Raw genomic sequence first — 20,538 nt, 5'->3', positions numbered from 1 at the left:
TAGTGAGGCCCTCCACAACTTAGGGAGACCCTGTTTCAAAATAAATAATAAGCCGGGCGTGGTGGCGCACGCTTGTAATCCCCGCGCTTGGGAGGCAGAGACAGGAGGATCGCGCAGGTTCGAAGCCAGCTGCGCGCGTTGGCTTAAGAGACCCTGTTTCCAAATAAAAATGTAAAAATAGGTCTGGGAGTGTAGCCCAGAGGACGAAGGGCTTCCAGGAACCCCAGTACCACAATAAAGAAAGAAAGGAAGGAAGAAAAAAAGAAAGAATAAAAAATGGGGTTGGGGGTGTAGCTCGAAGGTAGAATGCTTCTGAGTTCAAGCCCTAGTACCTCAATGGAAAAAAAAAAAAAAGCAGAATGAGCTGAAAACATTACTTTTCTGATAAAAGACATGGTACAAAATTGTAGTTCATCCTTTATCTGGAAGTACCTGGCTGGTTAATTGTTTCCTTTTATTATAGTGTGAGCGTTGGGAAACATCAGAATCGGACATTCCCATGGCAGGGTTACCACACCACGAGAAGAAAGCGGGGGTGGGCACGAGACGCTTGCGGAGCTGGATGGCGGTGCCGGCAGGCTGCGCCCTCCTGCAGGTTCTCTGCCGCTTAGACACTTTGCTCAGCCTCTCAAGCCAGGAGGCTCGGTGTTATTAGGAACTTAGCCAGTGAGCATACATCAGTGGAGCTTTCTGGAGCAAAGAAAGACCCTGTTGGCAGCAGTGACTTGTGCTTGACATACCGTAAGAAGTGGCCTCCCCAGGACACTGGAGCTAGAAAAAAAGAATAAGGGAGACTACTTAGAAATGAAACTGCTTTAAAAAATCAACTATGTAGTAATGTAAAGTTCTGAATTTGCCAGATGGCAATGGGGTATTGTATACACAGAGTCCTTGGGTATGTGTGTGCAGGGGTGGGGGTGGGGTGGAATGCTTAGGAGAAGTACAATAAACCAGGCTGTGATCTCACCATATGTGTTGAATTGAACACAACTCTTCTGCATTTAATGAAGACTTTAGCCTTTAGGGGTAAATAAAACATCACTAAACAGGGATGGCCTGAATATTTCTTACTGGCTGTAATAATTAAAGCCATGAAAAAGGTGGTGGGGTTATGTTACTTATTAACTCAAATCACTCGAAGATTTGATCAAGACGTTGTTGCCCGTGGCGCTCTGTTTCATGTTTGTCCTTTGTCTCATGACATGCTGTGCCGTGGCCTTGGTGGGCTGTAAAAGCAGCCGCGCAGTGCAGCACCAGGCCCGGAAGACTGCACGTCCCATCCAGCCTTTTCTGTCCTGTCCCACCAGCCCCAGCAGTCTCTCAGCCATCAGAATCGAGCCTGAAATCACCTATCGGGCCGCATGCATGTGGTTCAGAGAGAGGACTTGGAAGACAGTCTCCCCTTTTAGGAGGACACTAATGAGTTCAGTAGTAGCTGAGAGCTTTTAAAGGACGTTTTTATTTTCCTCACAAGTGGAGACAGACAGGTTAAGGTGGTTGATCAGAAGAACTTAGAGCTCAGATGTATTAGTTTCTTATTGCTGCTATAACAAGCTACCTAATCAGCAGCTTAAAACCAAACAAATGTATCATCTTACAGTCTCTGAATGTGAGAAGTCTATCTATAGCCTTACCCGGCCAAATTTAGGATGTTGGCAGGGCTTCCTTTCTTTCTGTCTGTAGACTATCATGGAAAATTCATTTCTGGCCTTCCAGCTTTTAGAGGCCCTGTGTGTGCCCCGGCTCACGCCCCTTCTTCCACCTTGAAAGCCAGGACAGCCTGGCTGTGGCCTCTCAGCTCCTCTCTCCTGCCTGCCTTCTCCACTTAGCTTTGTGGGATTGCGTAATCCTGGTGGGACCATGTTGGGCCCACCAAGAGAATCAGGACACTCTTCTCTGCGAGTCAGTGGGGACAGCTGATCAGTAACTTCATTCCATCTTCAGCTTGCATTCCCTATGCCAGCTGGCCTCGTGGTGTTCATGTTTATTGGGGTTTGCAGCATGACCATTTTCCTACCTACCAGGGCATGTTCGTAATTGCAAAGGCCAGTGGATGGGGGACTTCATAGGTCTAGGTGGTTAACAAGCAGGGTGTGGTATTAGAAATGGGTTCTCAGTGGCTTTGTAACTTATCATTGCTACCTGGAAAATAATGTAGGTACATGCATACTGTGCTATAACAGTAGCTGCAGTGGAGTTTCTGTTTTACCGTAGTATCATGCCAGCTTCTGACATATGGGGACGTTTTAATGTGACATATGATCACTTTGGTTTGGGGGGGGTCTGGTACTTTGTTGAAAAGTATAACCCAGTTCATAAGCCAGCTCTAGTTCTGTTGACTCCTGAGTAAGTGAATTCATCATTTATCTTTCCTGTGCTACAGTTTTTATTCTCTAGAGGAAAGCCTCTCATCAAATGGGGCTCTAGCCGGGGGCAGTGGCACATGGCTGTGGTCCCACTGCGTGGTAGCCAAGCCTGGTGGGTCGCAGGTTGGGGCCAGACTCAGCAGCCTAGGCAGACTGTATATCAAAATAAAAGAAGGACTGGGGATGCAGTGTGGAGGTACAATGCCAGCGGTTCAGTCCCCAATACCAAAATTAATAAAAACATTTTAGTGCACACGTGTAGGATTTTCACATTGTTATAACTGTGGTGAACATGTTCTGTGTGTTAGCGGCTTGCCCTTTCATGTCACCTTGGCCCGGTCACCTCTGAAGACCTGGGTAAAGTCCCCTCCACCAGGCCCTGCGCAGACAAAGGACAGGGCGGATTGAACCTTGGGGGCAAAGCCACCTGATTGCATAAAGCAGAGCTGTCAGCAGCTTCTAGAAAACGCCCCTGAAATAGGCATGACATTTACCTGTAATGGCTGTGAGATTAATGGTGTAAGGCCTTTTTGAAAAGGGTGTATTATCTTTGAATTTCTCTTTTAAAGTTGATCCTATCTTAACAAATTTCCATCGTTTAGCTGCTAAGAATTACTGCTAATGGGCACAGTATTGGAAGTTTGATCCCACTACAAGACAGGTGTGCTAGGTGGGGTTGGGGGTGAGGACAAGGGTGGGGGTCTCGAAGAAAAGGGTTTGCCAGGGGCTCACAGGTTCCAGCGTCACACTCCAAAGAACTGTACGGACTCTGTTGGGTGGCGGGGAGACGGCAGCCGCCGGGGAAACGAGGGTAAATCACAGGATGCAAAAATCTTGTCCGGGAGGGTAAGGCCGGCGCTGGAGGCCTGGAGGGCCGCATTGCGGGAGGGGCCGAGCAGGCGGGCAGTCGTTTGGCGTGGGGCTGGGCAGAGCGGGAGGCAGGAGGGGCCGGCTTCTCCACGGCTGCGGCTTTGTGGGGTGGCCTGCCCGGCCTGCCCGGCCCCAGCCGTGAGCCGTAAGCCGTGAGCCGTGGTCTTCGGGAGCTCGAGGGGAGGGCGCCGGGGTCCATGGAGGCCCAGGAGGAGCTGGGCGAGTCTGCAGCGAGAAGGGGTGGCCCGGCGGCGCAGTTTCCTGGGCCCCTGAGAATTGGACGTGGCCGCTGGGGAGTCGCCCCGTGGGGTGGGGAGCCTGGGTGCCTCGCCATGCCCACGGCGCCCGCCTCCGCGGCCAGGACCACAGGTGTGGGAAGGGGAGCCGCCCTTCCAAATGGTCGTCTCTGGCTCTCCGATGCTCCGGACAGGTGTAGTCCTCAGAGTCTTCAAGGTGAAGTTGAGAGCCAGAGGGAGGGGGCGAGGCCCATGGGGAGGGGCAGGGGGCGAGGCCTGCCTGCGGGCTGGGGAGGGGGCCACTGCTGGGCGAGGCCTGAGGCCCTGGGGCCGGGTTGGGGGCCACAGCTGGACCAGGCCTGCGGTAGGGGAGGGGGCCACAGCTGATCCAGGCCTGCGGTGGGGGGGGGCACCGCTGGGCGAGGCCGAGGCCCTGGGCCGGGGAGGGGCCACAGCGGGCAGGCCCGGGCAGGGCGGCGCTGAGCAGAGCAGCGCTGGGAGGGACCCAGCCAGTTCCCCAGGTGCGGGTTCTTAAAAACAGTTCCTGCACTAGGGCCGAATGTGACCTCCGAAGACAGAAACAAATCATAAAAAGTAGCTGGAGCTAGGGCACAGGAACCGGGGAGCAGCGGGTCGCGCCGTGCAGTTTCTCCAGAGCGGCTGATCAAGGCTTGCCCTTGATCATCTCTAAACTGAAAGTGAAATCAGCCTGACCAGCAGTCTGGACATTTAAAAGCAACGCTCAAGTGCGTGTGTGCGCCGCCGGCGCTCTGTGCCCGCGAGGGAGCTGTGGAGGGTCCCTGACCAGGCAGCCCTGCTATCTTGTCACGGTCGACACGTACGTCTGTGTCGCTTGTTTCCTAACGGTAGGTAGACGACATGAAATTTCAATCTGAAAAATGCTTTTATGAGGACTTCTGTTTAATAATCTTAAGTGTTATATGTACATTGAACGCACTCATAAAGGCTCATTAGGTTTTAAAGGGAGGTGTGCTGTCTTGTACACGACAGCCTGACTTAGCCAAGAGAGACTTGCATTTCTTGACCAGAGGGAAGTTTGAAAGCAAGTTTTGAGGGGAATTCTGCTTTCTTCGAAGGAGCTTTCTGAGTTCTCAATTTCCCACCGTATGTGCTTTATCTGTAGAACAAATGTTTCGGAATCCTTTTTATATATCTCCTAGGCTCATAATTTCCTTAACTTAGACATTTAAAAATGTAATTTTCTTTTCAGGGCATTAAAGTTTTAAGCTTACATATATTATCATTTGATTTGCTGTTAATTTGTTTTAACTTGAAATTTGGTGATTTTTTGTTAAAATGATTTACTTTCAAAATGGTTACTACCATTAAACTTTTAATAAGAAAATAACATGCTAAGTTAGTGCTCTGCAATGTGGATGTTAGACATCCCTTCACCTAAAATGGAGACATTTAGAGCCTGGGATGAGATGAAAGGCCGCACTTCACCGGCTTTTAGCATTAGAAACGGGAAACCTGTCGGGGGAGACTTGTGTAATCTCTTTTGTGTTATGCAACACAAACGTTTATATGGTTGTGTGTCTGTTATTTTTTTCCTCCCATTCATCGCCAGTGACCTTTTTAAAAAGAACGTTCACTAAACTTAGCCTGTAAGTTCAGGGATTCTTCTTTCCTTGAAGTACAGGTTACTTTAGAGCCCCAACCATGGCTGGCAAATAAAGCTCGCCGGGGTCTGTTCTTGACGTCCTGCCTTTAAGCACACATTTAGTGGTGCAGTCTTCAGACTCCCACTGTGCATGTTAAACTGAATAAGAGTTTAACTTAAAACCTGCTAATGGACTGTTGTAATGTCCCAGGGAAAGCGGGCCTGCCTGCTTGCTTTCCTTCCTGGGTGGGCTCCCCTTTTGGAGGGGTGTATCTATCTTTCTAGGTTGGGCGTAAAGTCCATCTTCAAGGAACATGTGCCTTTCTCCCTCCTGATAACTACCTGTCTTCATAATTCATGAAATAGTGACTCAAGTTGATTGTGATTGGAAATGTTTTTGTTTTAGTGTTGGGATCCTTTCCGGTGGCTTCTGACTACTAGGGTTGCCATAGGATTGGAAACAAGCCTGGCCTCAGGTGTGCTGTGGCACTGTGCAGGGCGTTCAGGATGAAGGTGCTGGACTCGGTAGCCATAAAGCTATTTTTGCTCTCCGGAAACTCCAGCTTCCTGAATTGTCCTCTCCGCGTGCCTCGGTAGTGCCCCAGCCCACCACTAACTCGGGTCGTTGCTAGGAGAGTGTGTGGCTTACCCCCGTTTATTTCCAGCCCTCCCACGGGTACATCTACACACTGTCTCTCCGGAAGGACTACACTCGAGAAGTTGTTTTCTTCCGCGCCCTTCCCTCCCGGTCGGTCCTCTCTCTCCCGTGCTCTTTCCTTTGTTCTCTGCAGCCAGCAAGGCCTGGCCTTCTCCAGAAGCGCTGCACCCTGTGAGATGGCGTGCGTGCCAGAAGCTTAAACTTCTTTAAACCTTGAGCCACGCGCGCGGAGAATTGGAGGGAAACGTTGCGACAGCCACGCGCGCCTTTGTCCCGAGGCTCCTGGAGTCGCGGGCCGCGCTGGGACTGGAGCGCATCGCCCAGCGGCCGGCGCCGGGACGAGAACTTCTAATTAAAGTCCTGGCGGGCGGGGCGGGGCGGGGGGCGGGGCGCGCTCCGGCGGCCGCGCGGGATTGGCCCGCGGGCGGGGGGGCGGGGCGCGCTCCGGCGGCCGCGCGGGATTGGCCCGCGGGCGGGGGCGGGGAGGGGGGCGGGGCGCGCTCCGGCGGCCGCGCGGGATTGGCCCGCGGGCGGGGGCGGGGCGCGCGGCCGCGCGGGATTGGCCGGGGCGCGGGCGCGGCGGGGATATCTGCGCGGGCAGGTGGAGGCCGGCGCCCGCGCCCGCGCCCGCGCCCCGGCAGGTAAGTGGCCCGCGCCCAGCCCGGGAGCCCGAGCCCAGAAGCCAAACGCGTGGGGTTCGCTCGAGAAAACCCGCTCGGGGGGCAGACGCGGCGGGAATAAGCGCCGCGCGTCATGGGCCGGGACGAGAGTGTCCTTTAGAAGCTGTTGGAAGGTTAACTTTGTTTCTAGAGAACTGTTCCCTTCCCTGGCGGGTATGTGCGTGTATCCAGGGTGCCCCTGATCCAGAGGCGGCCTGGTCTTTGATCTCAGTTACCAGAAAACATTGCCAGGGGAAGATTAGACCAGGTACCGGCTGCCAGCCTCAGAGTAGAGAGCCCCGTTTTCAACCCTGACTCGAGAATAGTTTGGATTATGGGGGGGCGGGGGGCATCAGTCTCAAAGGTAGCCATTACTTTAAAAGTTCTAACCTTGCAACCAGCAGGAAGGTTTCCGACTTGCGACACCGAGTTGAGTAATTTTAAAGTCTTTATGTCCGTTTCTCACTTTGGGGCCTCTGTGCCCACTCTTTTCATGAATGTGTCTTACTGTTTTTTAGTTTTGCTCTTGACTGCATCACAGGTGGTATTTAGGGTGTAATGTGATGTGTTGATAGGTGTGTACATTTGTGTAAACAAGTTAATTTGCTTCAAATGGAGTCCGTGGGTTTTGATGGAATGTTAAACCTTCAGTAGTTAATAACAGAGCAACAGGAACTCTGAGAATGTGATCACTTACAGTGGAGACCAGAAGAGCGTTCCATTTTTTTCTTCTTTTTAAGTTTTGACTGTGTAAGAAGAATTTCCCTAAATTTATCAGCATAAAGAAAAGTATTTCACTTCTGCCTCTTTTTTTTCCCCCAAAGGAAATCTCCAAGTTAATTAAACAGAGGAGTATGGGTTTATACAGTGTCTGACAATCAGAAAAGTCTATTAGGTATTTGTGTGTCTGCCTGACCTTAGATTGTGGTTGAAAAGCTTGTCTTAGGTTTAATCATGTTCATCCCAGCACCTTTAAAAAGACCTAGCGGGTCACAGCCCTACTAGGACGTTAGGTCAGCAGTGAGGGCCACTTGTGAGATCCATTGCGGTCTCTCTTCTCTTCCCTTCCGCCCTCCCTTTTGTGGTACTGGGATTGAACCAGAGGCATGCTGTCATGAAGGACACCCCCAGCCCTACTTGGGTTTTTATTTCGAAACCGTATCTAGCTAAGTTACCATGCTGACCTGAACTTGAAATCCTCCTGTCTCAGTCTCTAAAATACAGGGATTATGGGCAGGGCCCCGGCTTCCACTGTGCGTTTTTGAAGACTGAATTCTGTTGGTTAACTTTCAGGCAGCGGCAGGGCCACTTTCAGAGCTCCTGCCCCTGGGTTAGCGCCTGGCTGCCTCTTGCCCTGGTCTAAGCTGGAACTCGCAGTGGACCTAAGGTCACACCGTCTGAATTCTCATAGCCACAGATTTAGGGCACAACGTTGTGCCCTAAAAGAACCTTCTCTGAAGCTGTTTCGGATTACTTGTTTAGTTGGGAATAGTGGCTGTCATGATGGGAAATACATGCGGTTGGTGAATTGTTTATCTGTGTGTGTAACGTGGAGCTCTGGTCCACGGCCGGCTGCCTCCCCGGCTGCCTGGCTTTGTTCCTCGGCGCTGAGCAAACACAACCTGGCACTTTCTCTTTCGTACGGTGTGGCCCAGTAATAACTTCCGTCCCTTCAGGTGAGCTAGCGTTGAGGTGGAGGAGACAGAAATGAAAAATGAGCTAATAAGATGTTTCTTGAAAGTCTATAAAACTTTTCCTCTGCTTTTTGTCCCCTGAAGTTACGTCCATTTGTTTTCTTAGTAATAAGAATTTTTTAAGTGTTGGAGTGACCTGAAAAAGTCGATGGACCCCTTTTCGCCAGTTTCTTCGTAAAACTTTCCAGCGCTGATCCAGGGTTCATGTTCAGACTCGAGTCTGCAAGTGGCATGTGACTCCTCGCCTGGCGGAGGTTAAATCACTCTGAGGCAGGACCGCGCCCTGCATCTGTTAAACAGCGATCCCTCGTCTCAGGCACTAACCTCGCAGCTCAGCTCGCCGCCCTCCGCCAGTCTCTGCCATCCAGCTGCAGCTCTGTCGTTGAGGATTTGTTTTCTTGTCAACTTCATGAAAGAAATCGTTTGGCAGACTGTACACGTGTGACCAAAAATTTAGTTTGGATTTGATAAGAAAGACAGAAAATTTCCCAGAAAATAAAATCTGACTTAAAAGATACTTGCTGTCTTGACTGCACTTTTAGGAGTAGTGGAAGGTTAGTGCTTTGGGACCCAGAAGAAACGCCCGGCAGAGAAGTTTCCAGATTGTGCTCCCTGCCTCCCGGGCATGGGCACCTCAGCTCCTGAGGCCCGAGGCTCAGAGCTGTTGACTTGCCTTCTCTTTGCTACTGTCGCTGGACTTTTCCTGCTCGGAACACTTGCTGTTATTACTAGTTCTAAGATGCTTTTGTGGCCTGCTTGCTTCTTTAAGCTATTTTAATCTCATTAGCAAGGTTTAACAAGGACACCACGGAAATCAAAAGAACAGATGTCTCTGAAAGAAGCTAGAAGGTTTTTGCCCGTAGACCAGGAGCGTCCCAGGGCCGCCGCAGAATTGTCTCGCATCCATTACGAGTGGCAAACGTTATGTTCCCGTTGCTTGTTTACTCAATGAAGAATCAGCGGCCAGAATTGTTTCTATACAGAATGTCCACAAACTTTTTTGGTTGATACAATTTAATTTGTATCTTCTGAGTACTAGCTTAAAAGTGAGAATCCCTTCTCTTCTGGATTTTCAAGCACAACTCAGTACATTTACTCTTGTTAGGTTAATTTAAATCATTGACAGCCATTCTTGGAGACCTGTTATTATATTCCGTTTTTTTGTGTAGAGCCATCAGGTCGTTTCAGTTTGGTCCTCACGTAACTGTCAGACGCGGGGGTGGGCGGCACGCCGAGTGAGCCCTGGTTTCAGTTTACACGGAGATTCCCTTAAAATGGACACTCTTGGTTTTTGTTGTGTTTATTGTTGTTCTGTTCCTCTTGGTGCTGGGGTTGAGCCCCGCGGCACTCTACCTAGGGACTGCATTCCCAGCCCTATTTCATTGTGTTGTTGACGGTGTTGTGGGGGCACTGCTGTGAGTTGCTGAGGCTGGCCGTGAACCTGTGATCCTCCGTGCCCGGCCTCCCAAGTGCCGGGCTTACCGGTGTGCGCCACCATGCCTGACTTAAAATGTACCTTCTTTTGTAGAAGTTAAAATATCATTCTTCAAAACTAAGTTATTATTTAAACTGAAGGATTCTGGGTTTTGTGCCTGTCTTCAAGACCGTAGTCTTTCTCCATTTGCTAATACTTGGAATTTAGAGGAAGAACACTTTTTCAGACTGATTATTCATTCCTGTTTATGCGTATGAACACAGTAATTGTGCGCATGGTTTCGGCTAATTTTCTCCATGAACATTGGGCTGTACAAAATGAACCAACTTATACAAAAAATAATTGGCATTAATGTAGTTATTTACTGAAAGTATTACATTTGTAACAGAATCCCACAAAGACGTATCTAATTTTGACATATTCAAGTGACATGGGAAGTTGGAGAAATAGAGGAAGAACTTCTGGGATTGAATTAAATTACAGTTGCTGTATTTCCCCTTGGACAATATGAAAGTATTTGATAGTTTATATTATAGGAGACAACATAAAAATCTGAGCATGCAACTGGAGCTGTGGTTTGTATTAGATACTTAAAGCATTGGGAAAATTTAACATTTTCTTAATTTTTTAGTGTTGTGTACATAGAACTAATGCATCCATCCCTGTAGACAAGTTTTGCGATCAGAGCCTGCGTGGTGTGCTGCTCTGACCGAGAGACCCTGGTGGGCTTCTGGTGCACACGGTGCGGGGCCCTGTCCCCGGGCTGCCGGGCTGCCTCTTCTCAGAAACGCTGTTTCTCGTGTGTTCGGCCCACCGCTGCACATTTCTGCCCCCTTGACTAGGGTGACCGGAATGTCTTCATCAAGTAAATCTTTCTCTTCCATTAAATTATTAGGGAATATTTGTAGTAATAATTAAGAAACATATTCAGCTGGAGCTGGAGAAAGGAAAAAAGTGGGTGAAAGAAAAGAGCTGGGCAGCTTACAAAAGTTAGGAGACAGATGTTAATTCAAAATTACCCTGATTTCTATGCCTTTAAGAGGTTATTTACATAACTTCTGTATCCTATTCTGAACATTTCCCCTACCAGTTCTTGAAACAGCCCCATCTGTTCTTTTTAATAGCTAGGTAGGATTCACCCGTGTGGCTGTTTGCCCTATGTTTACTTGGAAGCAGCTAACAACTTTGACGGTGAAGGTTTATTCATATGCTAGACTTTGGAGTGCCATAAATAGTGTGCAACTGGAATTTAGAGTTAGAAAGCATCACTGTTTTATAAATTAGGAACTCAGGCTCCTAAAGACACATTTACTTAAGATAAATACGTCAGGTATTCAGCATACTATCACAGATTTAGTAAGAGCATTATTCTCAGGAAGCAGAGCAGATTTCTTGGCGGGGGGGGGGGGGGTGGGCTGCAAGTACAAGAAAAGTTAAAAGTGTTCTGATACCATAAAGTATCCCAGACCTTTAGAAATCCTTACATCAGTCATTCTTTTTCAACATGTCGTTGTTTTCAGGCAAAGCGGGTAGCCTGAAGCACGCAGGAACTTGCAGTTTCTCTTTCCAGAGTGCAGGTTTCTTGAGACCCATAAAATGTACGCTGGGAACGTCCTCCCTCGGGCCCTATTGGACGGGGCTGGCAGATTGCAGAGTGTGGGGGGGCAGGCAGGAGAATCCCAGGCGTCCTTCATGAAATCCTTGGGAATGTTCAATTTGCATGTTTACAATGCTTTATTTTTTCAAAATGTGTAAAAATAGACATGATTATAAGAGACTTTCCCCCTCAAGGGGTTTCCTTTTCACGTAGTTTAGATAATACGCTTTGTGTCACGTTGCCTATAGTTTGGGGAGTATTTCCAACAGAAGTTGAGAGCATAGTAGCACACGAAGATTTGACCCTGGCAGTCTGGAAACATGAGAGTGATCTGCGCCGACAGCGGACGTTGGTGTCCGTTTTGATCCGTGTGCCAGTCTTGGGAGTGCGTGACCAAATCATGGCTCAGAAATGCAGTAGTCTTCTTAAACTACCGCGGTTAAAAGCTTTTCCAAAAATACGTGCCTTTTTGTCTACGTGAAATTATATATTCGCTGCTTGAGTTTTGTTCTGAAATTTAACTGTGGCTATACACCCCAAAGATGTTTAGTAGTACAAAAATAACTTACTCTGTAGCTGGGAAAATCTATGCCTGTTGGTTGAGATCTTTATTTCAAGGAAAATTACTCTCTTATTTGGCAACCTTCATTTTCTGGCAAATCAAAGTGTCGGGTCTTGAAAGAATGTGAACGGTATAGACTTTAGTCTTCAGTTTGAGTAATTCTTTTGTGTGTGCTGGGGGAGTACTGGAGATTGAATCCAGGGGAATCCTGCCTCTGAGCTACAACCCCAGCTCTATTTTATTTTATTTAATTTTTTGAAACAGGGTCTCACTAAGTTGTGAGCGGTCTCATTTAAGTAGCTGAGGCTGTCCACAAACCTGCAATCCTCCTTTCTCAGTCTCCCAGGTCCTGGGTTTATAAAAGTGCATCACCATGCCTGGCTTGGGTAATTCCTTAAAATGTGTTTTTTGCTACAATATGTAAATAACTGTTTTTAAGGTTTTCTTTTTAATAGCAACTCAAGCCAGTTGTGTTTTTTTCTTCTATGCAGGTTACTAATATAGACTAACAATACTTGAATTCTGTCATGATATCTTAGTTGACCAGAGCTCTTGGGCAGACACATGACTGTGTCTGAATAGTTATTAAGTTGCCTATTTGTGTTACTTAAAAGTTTTTATCAAGCTGGATGTGGTGCCGCACACTTAGAATCCCAGTGTTTGGGAGGCTGAGACAGGAGGATCGCAGGTTCAAGGCATCAGCAATATAGTGAGACTGTTATCAACCTAGCGAGACCCTGTTTCAAAACAAAAAATAAAGGGGGGTAGGGGTGTGGCTTGGAGGTAGGATGCGCGTGCGCACGCACACACACACACACACACACACACAGTGTTCATTGTCACAGAAATAAAAGGTCATTGTTTGATGTGTAGTCTAACATTTTTTGACATCTTTGTGGCTAAACTTGGGTTTGCATTTTGTGTTTCTTTAGGGCTTGTAAGGAAGGACCACTTTCCTCTTTTGGTCTTGAACTTTATCAGTTATGTCTCGATTTTGCCCCATTGGCAAAAGTCCCCGTGTGGACACTCATTCGCCGCGAGCCTTGGGTGTGTTTTCTTGGTTGGGTCTGTAGCAGCCTCTGAAGGATGACTGGGTTTCTGAGTACGGTCTCGTGTGCTGACATGTTACCTGTCACCTTGTCCCTCGTGGGGACAGGACCGCTTCCTCCACACCTGTGGGCCACGTGGTGTGCTGAGGGCCAGCTGGGGTAGCGAGTGTGCTTTCTGGGAAGAGTGGCAAGGAACTTGCTGGATTTAGAGGATTTCTAGACAATGAAAGACATTCTATATCTATGAGGTCACCTTTTTAATCCAAGGGGCAAGGGAAATCTGCTGTGCCCTTTCATACCGAAGGCCTTCTGCGTGCGACTTTGAAAGGTCAGGGCTTCTTGGCTGGCCCTGCCTGTGTTGAATTTCAGCCGGCCAGTCTCCAGCGTACAGGAGAATTTGAGATTTTTCTCCCTCCCCCATTTCTTCTGTTTTTGTTCCATGTAAACAGTTCTCGCCGTAGTAACATAGACAAATATAGCAGAGAATGCTTTTCTGGGAGATGGACGCTCCCTGAGCATTTTTTAACCATTTTTGGGAAGAATTGATCTATCTTCATGTTTCCAGCGGCCGGAGAGCAGGGGAGCTGTCGCTGTAGATCGCAGTGACATCATATGTACCGGCCCCATTGATCCGCTGGGTCTCCAGCCAGGATGAGAGGGAGTGGCGCCCGGAAGGGGGCTTGTGGGCTTCGGCACTGGTCCCAGAAGGACAGTGGGGTGGTAGTGGAGGTGCCTCTGCAGGGCCTGGCTGCAGGGCCTGCGCGCTCTGCCCAGCACGGAGCCTTCCCTCCGTGCGAGGAGCTGCGGCCCCTCCGGGCCCCGAGGTCCCCTCCATGGCTTTCGGATGACCTCCTGGCTCCTGGCTCTGGAGTGAGGCCGGTCCTGGTGTCTGATCCATCAGGTGAGCCGGCGCCCGCTAATGGCGGGGGCAGGGGGCGCCGTGGTTGGTGGTCTCGGGCTCCGACGAGTGATCCCCACGACAGCGCCGAGAGGTTTCTGGAAGAGTCAGGGTTTGTTTTCTTTGTGCCGCCTGGAGGGTAGGAGAATGGGATTGGAACATGTGTATGTTCTTTGCAAGTCGCTGTAGAAACTTTTAAAAACTATTCAGAGTTGTGCAGCTTGCTAACTCTGACTAGAGTAAAATAGGAGACTGTTTTTCCTTGTACCTTTCTCAGTAGTTAGCGGCTGTGAAGTCCCCCATGTTGCTAGCAAGAACGCAGCTTCTGAACCCTTCACAAATAGCATCGTACTTGACTGACCCTAGCGTCTTGCTTCCTGGGTTCATTCAAGTGAGTTTTACAGCCCTGCGCACTTCTCTTTCAAGTCCCCACATGACTCTGGCACCCCATAGTCTTATTTTGTCTAAGTTTCCAAGGCAGATTGCATTTTAAAAATACTTAGCTGGTTTCCATATGGAAAAAATAACCCCACCACGAATTCCTTGTTTGTGCAAAGAAAGGAGAGTGCTTCCCTCCTGTCTGCAACTGAACTGTGGTTGTATAAGCACCATCAGACCCCAGAAATAGAGGCAGGTTCTTTCTCTAATGCTGAAAGGTTTTGCTTTCTTGGGAAATAATGCTCAGAGACACGGCCTCTTCTACGTGACCGCACCACAGTACAGCGAAGTGCTCTCCCTCTGCCTCGTACCACAGCATTTAAACAGTTGGCCTGCGCGTCATGTGAAACTTCACTGGATTTCTCCGTGGGTGGGGTGGCGTGACCGGAGCAGCGTCCCCATTCGGCCTGTGCCAGCTGCCAGGGCAGGTCCCGCTGCCCAGCTCTGCCTCCGAGCGTTTTCTAGTATGTGATATCTTTCAGTTGCTTTGCAAACATTTTCGCTTATAATGTATGTTTTTCATTGTAGGGTGGCTTTACAGGTAGCGATTTTTTTCCACAGAGAATCATATTAAAGTGCTACTTAACCACATTTGTGCATTAAAGTAAATATTAAAATAGTCTTTTCAAGGTCTGCTACCTTATTTTTAAAATAACGTAATACTTGTGAATGAAAGATGTTAAATTACTTGTATTATTTGGGGCCTAAAACAACATTGGATACTGATCTTGTCTATTTTCCCCTCATGGGGGAAAATTAGGAGAGCTCCAGTTGAGAGCCTGGTGGCTCGTCACCGAGGGCTACTGGGTCACCCCGCGAGCCCCACGTCTCCTACCGGGGCGGGGGGGGGGGTGTCCCCGCGTGGCTGTGCGTGCTCTGCGCTCCGCCCACTCTGAACACGCTGGCTCCTGCAGCAGTTGTCTTTGGCGACTTACTGATAAGGAGCAGGCACCTCCAGGGTGGCCTCCCCCTGCTGTGACTGGGCCTCCTGCATTCAGAGGCAGTTACACTTAAGAACCTAAAGGTCTGACTGTGTCCTTCTCTCTCCTGCTGCAGCTCATCTTTAAATATTTCCATTACGTAAAATTTGGAGAACAAAAGCTTCCAGGGAACCCTTACATTCTCTTCCAGTGTGCAGATGTGTGGCCTTTCAACGCAGACAAGCTACGAATCCAGGCGACCTGGCGGGCTCCTGGTCGAGCCGTTTCTTGGAGCCGGGCCGTGTTGTTGGTTGAACTTGGGGTAGCTTGCGGGCCACGCTAGTTGTCGTTCTCCGAGGTTCCTTTCGGGGCTGGGACAAGGCTCGGTGGGAGCGCACTTACCTCGCAAATGTAGAGCACACTGGGTTGGGTCCCTAGTGCCCAAAGAAAAGACAGGGGGGGCTTCCTCCTTGAGACCCGCTAGTTTAAACTACGACCCAAACGGTGCCAACAATAAGCTCAGTATAAGCACAGACACGCAGCGGGGAGATGCTTCGCTCCTCTTCCCTAGTTCTGCAAATCGGCAGGGCTGGTTCTTGCTGCGTGTAGCTGGCGGGCGATGTGTGTCCCGTCTGGGTTGGGCCTGGCCTGCCCGGAAGCCGCCTGCCTGGTCTGGGTGTGGAGGGGCTCCTGTTGCCTTTGACTGGTGCCTGTAGAATCGCTCCCCCCACCCACACAGTGCTGAGGGTTCTTGCCCCTGGCCTGCGCCCCCTACCCTCAGCTTGAGGGGCCTCGGGCAAGGCCACAGAGAGACACTTCGCTGTAGCTGAACAAAGAGAAATCGTGGGATGGCTTGAGGAGAACCATGCTGGGAGACAGGCCCTGGAGGAGGGCTCTAGTACCGTGAGGTATCCCGGCCCTGGGAGAACAGCCAGGGGGTGCCAGGGCTGTGGGCGCAGAGGGCAGCTTCCACAGAGAAGGGGCTCAGGTGCCAGGGGTGACAGGGAGGAGTAGGAGCCGAGGGCACGGGGCCAGACAGGCTGCAGGCTGAGCACGAGGCTGGGCCCTCAAAGGCGGAAGGGAATATCAGCCGGGCTGCTGGCCAGCGCCACAGGCTTGCCCCCATCCTCAAAGAGACATGTACAGACTTCTTTTAATACCATAAAAGTAGGCTGGTGTCTGAAAGCATAGAAAATGGCAGGCTGGTGTTTTGTTCCTGGTAGTTAGGCCGTAACTTGATACCTGTAAAGCATCTTACAGGCATGTGACTTCTCAAAGAAAGAAAAGGATTGGTGGCTCTCGAGTCCTGTGCGGCCTCCCAGGCCGAGGTTGGGCGCACTGTACTTTTGCTGCTGACATCTCGGCCCCTGCCAGCCTGAGAGACTGTCCCCAGCTCGACCGGCAGGACGGTCCTATGAAATACGTACCCAAGCGCCAAGTGCCTTGTGGCCCGGTCTGTAGGGAACTTGAAGGAACTTGGAAGGGGGGGTGCGAATCGTAAGAAATGGCTTTCATTGTGAATTGCATGGTGAGTCTTCTGCGCTCAGGCTTCCAGTTTTCCTGCACACTCATCTTGGAAGAGAAAGAAAGTGTGTGCACATGGTGGGGCAGGGTACACACTTGGGGGTAGAAAAGTAGAGAAGGGTAGAGAGAGAAGCGGGTGATTTAAAAAGTGTTTTCTTTCTTTTTTTTTTTTTTTTTTCTTCTCCCAGTACTGGGGATGGAACCCAGGGGGCATTCCACCTCTGAGCTACACACAGCCCTGTTTTCTTCTTTATTTGAAACAGGGTCTCACTGAGTTGTTGAGGGCCTCACTAAGTAGCTGAGGCTGGCCGCGAACCATCCTCCTGTCTCTGCCTCCCGAGTACCGGGATCACAAGTGTGCCCACCATGCCTGGCTCTTAAAATTTCTTTTGCATAACAAAGTGGTGATCAAAATCCAGGTGTTCTTAGGGCTGTATGGTTGGTCTAGTATTGGCGTCCAGATGTATACTTTTTGGCTTGTTCACAATAATTATCTGGGCATAAGGATGGAAGCTAATTGTGGGGAAGAGTGGAATTCATAGTAATACTTCTTTGTTGTTGTTTTTGTTTTTTATTTTTTGGTGGTACTGGGGTTCCTGGAAACCCTTCTACCTCCAGGCTACACTTGGAGACCTATTTTTTTTTAATGCTTTTTTATTTGGAAACAGGGTCTCTTAAGCCAGCGCGGCTGGCTTCGAACCTGCGCGATCCTCCTGTCTCCGCCTCCCAAGCGCGGGGATGACCGGCGTGCCCACCGTGCCCGGCCATAGTAATACCTTTGAGCCCTTGGGTTTGGAGTAACCGTGTGTGGTCCCTTCAAGGCGTGTCTGAATTTGCTTTTTTCCTCTGGTGCGGGGCTAGACCTGCCTTGCGGTGCTCAGCGCAGCGCGGCCAGCGACACCGCACACCGTCCTGGACAGGCGGCGGAGTCCGGGTCTCAGGCACAGGATATTCTCAAACTAGTTTTCTCTTTTGGTGCCACATAAAAACTTCTTCCTCCCTTCGTGCTTAACCAAGTCCCCGTCCCAGTGAGCGCTCGCGGCCGGCGGGGCGATGGTGCCTGTGGCTGTCAGCGCGGTGTGAGGCTGGCGGCTGTTCACCACCTGCTCCTCCCTCCTGCGCGCAGCGGGTATGTTTGTGAGGTTTATACGGAATAGGAAACTGCCTCTTACTTCTGTTGAACCGCCATGTGTTTGCCTAATGTTGGACAGCTTCTCGGATCTTTGTCTAGGCTAAATGACATTTTTTTTTTTTTTTTGGCATATGCATGCCGTACAGGCAAGTATCTAGTAAAGCCGCAGCAGTATTGTATTAAGATAAGCACCACTTTGATGTGCTTGAAGTCTGTGCCTGAAACTAAAAACGGGGCCGCAGTGTCCCCGGGGTGCGCAGCGTGTACACCCCGAGGTTTCGGAAAGTCGCCGCCATCGTCTGCCTGGGGGCCAGGCTTGAGCTGAGGGCGCTGCGCGCCCGGCTCAGGGCTCCAGACGCTCGGTTTAATCTCTCGTCCTGAATGGCGTTTTCACATGTTGCCTTGTTTTGTCTTCAGCTCCTTCCGGATCAGCTGGTCTTGCTCCTGGAGCGCCTCTTGGAGCTGAAGACTCTGGACCCCCGAACGCTGCAGAGCCTCCAGAGGACGTACCACCTCCACAGGCAGGATGCAGAGGTAACCCGGCGCCAGCGCGCACCCCGCGGCGGCAGCGGCCGGGGACCCCATTGCGGCCCTCTGCTCGTGCACCGCGGCATTTTGAGGTCCTGAGTTTCCCCTCTTAAACCCTAAAGGCGGACACACGCGTCCTGGGAGGCTCCGCCAGGCGGCGTTCGCAGTTGTGAGCCTCGGCAGGTCATCCTGCGCTCTGATGGTGTGCCATCCTGTTGCACATTACGGAAACTTGGCTCCGACGTGTTGGAGAGCCTTGGTTGCATTCAATTAGGACAGGAAGGGAGCCATGTGTAAAGGAAATGAAAGCCAAGTCTAGCAGCCGAGGTTTCAGAAGTAAAATTGGATGCTCTGGGAAGCAATGTGAGGGGGTCCTTAATATCCTTTAGCTCACCGGGAGGAATGCAGCGGGAATCCTGAGATGAATTCCGGGCTTTAAAAATGGAAAATAACAAATATTTAATGTATTTAGTCATCTTAAGTAAAACATAAGGTCTCAAAGAGAAAAGCTCTTTGATATAAAGCTCAAATGCAGAGAAGGCAAGTTAAATTTGGTTTGTACTCAGCTGAAAGCAACTGAAGATTGTGTGTGTGGGGGGTGGGTACTGGGGATTGAACCCAGGAACATTGATCCTGTGAGCTACACCCCCAGCCCTTTTTTTTTTTTTTTTTTTTTTTTTTTGCACTGGGGATTGAACCCAGGGACATTCCGCCTCTGAGCTACACCCCCAGCCCTAGTTTTACTTTGAAACAGTTTCACCAAGTTGCAGAGGGCCTCACTAAGGAGCTGAGGCTGGCGGCAAACATCCCATCCTCCTGTCTCAGCCTCCAAAGTCTTAGGATTACAAGAGAGCACCACGAAGCCCGGCCCCTCAGCCTATTTTATTACTTTAGTTTGAAACAGAGTCTCACTAACATGTTGAGGCTGTCCTCAAATCTGTGATCGTCTTGTCTCAGCCTCCCAAGTACTGGGAGTATAAGAATGCGCCACTCTGCCCAGCATAACTGAATATGTAAAACTGCACCCATGGCGCTTGAGTACTTGCAATGTGGCCCTTTTTAGGAGAGTATCAGAGGCTCATATAGGAAAGTGGGGGCACAAGCTTATAGAAAGCTGTGATAAAGGGGCATGTTCCATAGAGAGATTCTGGAACGGCCTGTCTCTGGCAGAGCAGATGGTGGTGGGAGTTATTCACTCTGGGAATCTTCCTCCTAGTGGATCCAGTTGAGGAGATGTAGCTAATTCAAATGACGATATTTATTCTCTAAGTGTAACGTGCACAATGGCTATTGAATACGTTGTATAAAACAGCAAAATAGCTCAGTTTTTCTCAACCATTACATAATATTTCTGAAATGACATTTTAGATGTGTTGGGCTAAATGAAACATTACAATGAATTTGGGGGCCAAATAAACGTTTATTACAATGAATTCCCCACAAAATGGAGTTGAGACCAGCAAATGTCCTATTAACTAGAAGGTAAGATGGACATTTAAATCTCCATAAATGCAGGAGTAATTGAAGAGTTCAGGGAAGACGCGCAGCTTTTTGCCCACCTTGAACACAGACTGTGCACCCGCTGCTGTTTATTTCAGTTCTTGTATTTTTGTTTATAGGAATTTTTAAATGCCAACTGGTGTTTTTAATTAGTGTTTAAAAGACCTTCGTGTTTGGGGGCATTGGCTGTTTTGGGGGGTTGAATGCCATGGAATGCCAGGCTCCAGCCGCGGGCCCACTCCAGCCAGGCACCGGGCACCTGTCCCTCGGAGGCTCTGCTCTCCCTCTTCCGTCTGCCTGAAATACATGCCCCTTAGTTGTTAAATACCCTCTTAAAGCTTTGAGAAGGACCGTGGGTTTTATCTACCTGCTTACGTTACATCTCACAAATGACGAGGTCCGCAGAGGCCGAGCAGCCCTCTTTGCAGGTCCCTGGTGGCGAGGGGCGGGGCTGAGGATGCCTGTCTGGGTGTCTGTGACTAGCGTGGTCCGTTTGTGCAGCTCATGAGCGTTTTCTAGGTCCTGGCAACAGAGCGGTGTGCGCACAGGAGGTGCGCACCTGGGATGCTTGTGTTTCTCTGAATAGCCCCTCACAAGTGAGCCAACGGGACCGCATCAGCCGAGAGCTGTGGAGGAGAGCTGTGCCCAGGCTGAGGATGGGACGGGCCTCCTACACAGTTCTCAGGGGAGACCGCTTAGAGGAGGTGCCACCGAGCCAGGGCTTGCTGGTGAGGAGCTGGCCACAGGAAGCCAAGGGCCCCGGGGGGTCACACAGAGGTAGGAACTGGGCGCGTGCCAGATGATAGCAGCAGACATTTTGTTTTGTTTTCGAACTGGGATTTGAAGCC

At 49.9% G+C, this 20,538-nt stretch overlaps 1 protein-coding gene across 2 annotated transcripts in view; it reads left to right on the top strand.

Moving 5' to 3' along the window:
• AOPEP (aminopeptidase O (putative)) overlaps window positions 1-20,538 on the top strand; it is a gene marked incomplete at both ends in the record, with an annotated part of 267,301 nt that overhangs the window by 228,426 nt on the left and 18,337 nt on the right. For both annotated transcript variants that reach the window (XM_080708670.1, XM_080708669.1), the window contains one exon: window positions 18,080-18,196. In XM_080708670.1, coding sequence (XP_080564796.1) covers window positions 18,080-18,196 — 117 coding nt within the window. The remainder of the gene's footprint in view (window positions 1-18,079; window positions 18,197-20,538) is intronic.

This window comes from Muscardinus avellanarius (genome assembly GCF_963383645.1).
Source record: "Muscardinus avellanarius genome assembly, chromosome: 13".
Classification (NCBI taxonomy): Eukaryota; Metazoa; Chordata; class Mammalia; order Rodentia; family Gliridae; genus Muscardinus; species Muscardinus avellanarius.
The sequence above is the reverse complement of the archived record's forward strand: the minus strand, read 5'-3'. Positions and strand labels throughout refer to the sequence as shown.